Consider the following 5,248-nt stretch of genomic DNA (forward strand, 5'->3'; position numbering starts at 1 on the left):
TGTGTGTGTGTGTGTGTGTATATATATGTATATATATGTAAACACATAACTCTAACTACCACAGAGCACTTCTCAAACTTTATTGCTCATTAGAATCACCCGGGCAGGTTTTAGAATTCCAGATACCCAGAGCACACCCAGACACGAACCTGAGACTCCAAGAATAGAGCCTGGGCATGAATTGTTTTGTTTTGTTTTCAATTTCACTATAAGCCAAAGAGGGAGGGAGGGAGGGAGACAGGCAGGCAGAGAGAAGTGAGAATCACCCCCTCCCCCAGGGGGTATGGCCACACTGCAGTCCCTCTCCATTCTCCTCTTGGGATCCTGGACATGTGTGCACACACATCTAGCCACTGGCTCTGTGATTTGAACCAGGGAGTCAGCCATGTGGGATCAGCTGCCTTAACCTCCACACCACCTGCTGGGCACTGGGCATGAGTATTTTTAAAAGACTCCCCAAGTGATACAAAGCCATGTCTGGGTGCCAGTCAAGGGGACACGGGGAGTTCCTACTCCACACAGCCCTGCTCCTGGCACCGGGGTGTCTGTACTGGCTGTAAGCTGTAGCCAGCCAGTTCCTACAAAAGTTCCTGCGTGGTGTAGACGCTCCATGTCCACCCCGTGAAGAACTTCATCCCCCCGTCTGGGTATTGGTAGTACCCCTAGAGCCCCAGGCAAGGCCTGTATCCATTCTGAGACTGGGAGCCATCTTTCTTATCCCAAAACTGATGGAGCGGTCTTGGGACGACACGCCTCCGCAGTTGCAGGTGGTTTTGCAGCAGGACAATTTTAAACTTGGGAGTGTATGTTTAGGACATGAATTATCACCTCCCTTCTTTATATACATATATAAGTGACTTTGCTCTGTAATTTCCCTGCTGTTCCCAGGCCACCACAGCGGATGGAGTCAACCTCAGCACAGAGGTCGTCTACAAAAAAGGCCAGGATTACAGGTTTGCCTGCTACCACCGGGGCCGGCCCTGCCAGAACTACCGTGTGCGGTTCCTCTGCGGGAAGCCTGGTGAGTGGCTTCGTTGGGGACAGACATGCCACCATGGCTCTGCTCCTTGAGCTGGCAACTCTGTTATGAGTCTGATTGTCTGGGTCAGCTACCTCCAGGCATCTCAGCGACACGGTGGCCTCACTGAACTCTTGAAAGGGAGCACTTTTGTGACATAGGAGCGTTGGGAAGGTCCTCAGAGTTGGCAGAAGATAGCAGAGCCCTGCCCTGCCTGACGGCCTTGCAGGAAGGGGAAGGGCCCGGTCAGATGGGCAGAGCTGACCTCCCCGCGCCCTCCCCTGCAGAGACGCGTAGCCTTTTGCCTCTTTGGGTGCTATTGTTTTAAACCCAGCTCTCAAGGTGCTTGTTAGAAGGGATTGGAAATGGTTAGCTTGCTCTCGGAGGCACTTGGCCATCTCCAGAAGGTAGTCATTAGGGATGAGAGTTTTTTAGGGGGAGAGGTTTACGGCTACTGTAAATAATACTTGAGAAAAACTATATTTGTTTTACATCTTGAGCGAAGTGGGTGTGGTGAGGCAGCCACATCTAACTCCAGCTAAGAAGCTAGTGGAAAATTCCCCTGTTCGGGGCTAATGAATGGTTCTTTTCTGGTAGGGTTTTTTGTTGACTTCAAAATCTTGTACCAAGACTGGGCTGGTGTGAGCCCGGTGATTTGGTTTCTGGATAGGCAAGCCTGGTATTAACTTATTTAGGGAAGGGATGAGAAGAGACGGGCAGCTGAAACTCTTGCCAAGAATGTCCTTCCTGTTTTGGGTTACAGTGAGGCCCAAACTCACGGTCACCATTGACACCAACGTGAACAGCACCATCCTGAACCTGGAGGACAATGTACAGTCGTGGAGGCCTGGAGATACCCTGGTCGTTGCCAGCACTGATTACTCCATGTACCAGGCGGAAGAGTTCCAGGTGCTTCCATGTAGAACCTGTGCTTCCAACCAGGTCAAAGTGGCAGGTAAGACTTTCACTAACCCTTCCAAAGGCTGGATGCATCTGAAATGGTTAGGTTTAAAGTTCACTGGAGTCACGACAAATCTGTATCAGTCAGCTATGGCCACAGTAAAGCTGCATAACAAAATGTTTTTGTCAAACAGCAAGCATTTATTTCTTACTCATATATCTTCAGGTTGTCTAAAATTCCTTTTCTCTAGATTGAACCTAACTCTGGGCTGAGAATTAGTTTGAGGTTGGCTCCATGTGACTCTCATTTTTCCTAACACATGTTCTAATGGGGGCAGTTTAAAGTTACTAGAAAGGTGGTGGAAACACAAAAGGACGTTTAAGGCCTAAGTTCCAAACTGGCACACTCTCATAGCCTCACCCAGGTGTCCAAAGCAAACCACACAGTCAAACTCAACACAAATGGAATGAGGAAGCACATGTCTCCCATCAAGATAGAGGGAAGTGAGTATTTGTTAGAAATTAATTCAATCCACCTCAAACATTTAAATCTCTTCTTTCTATAGCTTTTGGATTTCCTTTTCCTTCTCGTAAATCTTGACTTAGTTGCCCTATGATGTAATGTATGTTATGTGATCTTACTGGAATCGCAGATGGTTAGTGGTAAAAGGAGAACTCAAATATAATTCAGGTCACGTACTCTTAGTGGAAGGGCTCATGTATCAGGATCCTTTGGTGGTAAGCAACAGAACCCAACTCGTCTTAAGCAGAAAAGGCACTTACTCAGACACTGTTAAGCCCAGAGAACTAAAAAAGAAGCTGAACAACCAGATATACAAGGACGAGAATCAGGGCAGCTTCAGGAACCTGGGTAGCAGGAACTCCTGGGCCTCATCCTTTGAAGACGGGGCACCTGACTAGGCCCGAAGCCTGGGTGCTCACTCTTTGACTAAGAAAGGCAAGAACTCCCATTGACAGCCCTTTGAAGACTACATCAAATAAAAGGTCGTTCCCTAAAGGAAAGTGAGGATGTATTACCAGGAGAAAGGGGATCAACACTTAGCATTAAAAATATACACGTGGGACCAGCAGATGGCGTAATGGATTATGTCGTTGGACTCCCACATGGCCAACAGTGGTTTGAGTCCCGGACCCAGTGGCTTGTAACTCACACTGGGCATGTGTGTGTGCATGCCCCCGAATCCTGAGAGGTGACTAGAGAAGAAGGGATTGCAGCATGGCCACTGCAGTCACTTGGAGGGTGACTTCTTGCTTTCTGTCTGTCAAGCACACATGCTCTAAAGCAAAAGTCTCTCCCTCACTCACTCCCCACGCCCCCCAAAAAAATCACACGCAGGGCTAGCAGATGGTGTGGTGATTAAGGTACTGGACTCCTACCTGACCAACCACTATTTGAGTCCTAGACTGAGTAGCTTGAAAATGACTCCAGATGTGTGCGCATGTGTGCCCAGAACCTTGAGAGGAGAATGGAGGAGAGGCAGTGTGGCCAGTCCCCCAAGGGGGGTGATGACAGTTGAGCTCCAGACCTAGTGGGTCGTTTTCTCACTTTGCTTTCTTTCTGTCTCTGGTCAAAATAAAAAATTAATAATAATAACAAAATTAAATATATAAATAATTCTAAAAAATAAAATAAAAAGGGAAGACCAGACGACCGAGAGGAACAGCTTTCTCTTGCTTTGAGCGCCTAAGGACTTTGCCACGGAGTGAACGCCTACAGGAAGGTGTGAACAGTGGCCTGAAGTTGTTTCGGGCCCCGGATGTGACTATTTGTGGTGACAGGTGATAGCAGATGGGGTCAGTCTATGACGCTGTGTTGAGGAAGGCATTTTGTACGTGTTCACGTTTGGTAGAAGCGAGATAGCCGTTTCTCCTCTTCGCCCTGACGTCCGCTCTCAGGCTCTCCGTCTCCCCAGTCTGGGGCAAGGACACAGCCTGCCCCCCCCTCGTTTCCGTAACTGCCTGCTCCCAGCTGTCACTCAGGGGCCGCCCCAGGCTGGCTGCAGATGAGGACGCATCCTTCCTGGATCATCTTGCTTCAGTGTCCCCAAATTCCAGTAAACAGGCCTTTCTGCATTTTAAGGATTTTCTGACAGGAAACAGATGGGGGCAACAAAGTAATGAAAATGCGTGAATCATCTGGAAAAAAAAATTTTTCAAGATTTTGCCAACAGCGTGATGGCCGCTCCTCCAGATGTGGCAGCTGGAGCGCCCTCCCCTCGATTTGCTGCCCTGCAGTCATTGCCACCTTCCTGCTCTGGCTGTAACACGGCCCTGCCTAAAAATACTACTGCTGCTCGTTAGACCAGCCGTGGACTGGGCCTCTGTGACGCTCCATGGGCTTTAGGTCCACCATTGTGTCCACGCTTCACGGCAGCCTGGGGCTGTGGGGGCCGCTGTTGCCTTCATGACACCGACGAGGAAACTGAGGTTCGTGCACATGGCGAGTCCAGACGTGTGCTTTCCAGTCATGCCCACCAGCCGTGTGTGGCCACTAACACTTCATTCAGATTCAGTCCAATTGGAAATTCCACTTCTTAGTCCCCAGCAGCTGGGTGTTAATGTGATTAATGGTTACCGCCTTGGGCAGCCCAGAACAGAGCACCTCCCTTATTGCAGAAGGTTCTAGTGGGTAGCGCTGGTGTGGATCAGGCAAGCCAATGTGTGAGCCGGAATTCAAACTCACAGCTCTCTGGCTCTGAGGCCACACATGTGCCTGCTCTTCCTCTGTAAGGCTCTGACCCCAGCATCTCCATGCAAAGATGACCATGCAGGGAACCCCAGAGCTCGACAGTTTCAGTTCCCCCGTTCGGGGCCCTCCGGCGCCTCTGGGTGTGTGCTTGTACCTGATGACCTGGGAAGGGCGGGCCCTGTCTCCCCTCCCCAGGCTCCCTGGACCCTGCTCGGCTCAGCTACAAGGACACACATTGTCTTCTCCCACTCAGCGGTCCTTGACATTGTTCTTGCCTGGTCCCTGGTGCCTCGTTCACGCCTATCCTGGAGGGAGGGCACCTGCAGGGTGCACAGTGGGGAAGCACGAGGTTTGCAGTCCCACATGGGGTAACCACGCAGAGCCCCTCCATTCCCAGCTCCTCCCCCTGGCCCAGGGTGCTGATGGGACAAACCCGGCTTGTCCGCTGCGTTTCCCAGGCCTTCGAGTATCCGTGCCCTGAGAAGGAAGGGCAGGGTGGTGTCGGGTGGGAGGGTCGCAGACAGGATGGGAAGCGCAGGCTTCCCTAGGACGGCAGTCTGGGCGTGGCCTGGGAACGCTGCCGCTGGACAGATAAAGTGGCCGCTGTAGGCGACAGCCGC

At 50.9% G+C, this 5,248-nt stretch overlaps 1 protein-coding gene across 1 annotated transcript in view; it reads left to right on the plus strand.

Annotated features, from left to right (window-relative positions):
• The window catches only part of CEMIP (cell migration inducing hyaluronidase 1), a 181,467-nt gene that overhangs the window by 111,305 nt on the left and 64,914 nt on the right, over positions 1-5,248 (plus strand). The window contains exons 10-11 of the mRNA XM_027769244.1: positions 889-1,021; positions 1,782-1,973. Of these exons, the coding sequence (XP_027625045.1) occupies positions 889-1,021; positions 1,782-1,973 (325 nt within the window). The remainder of the gene's footprint in view (positions 1-888; positions 1,022-1,781; positions 1,974-5,248) is intronic.

The sequence above is a fragment of the Tupaia chinensis genome, unplaced genomic scaffold (assembly GCF_000334495.1).
Source record: "Tupaia chinensis unplaced genomic scaffold, TupChi_1.0 Scaffold000078_1, whole genome shotgun sequence".
Taxonomy (NCBI): domain Eukaryota; kingdom Metazoa; phylum Chordata; class Mammalia; order Scandentia; family Tupaiidae; genus Tupaia; species Tupaia belangeri.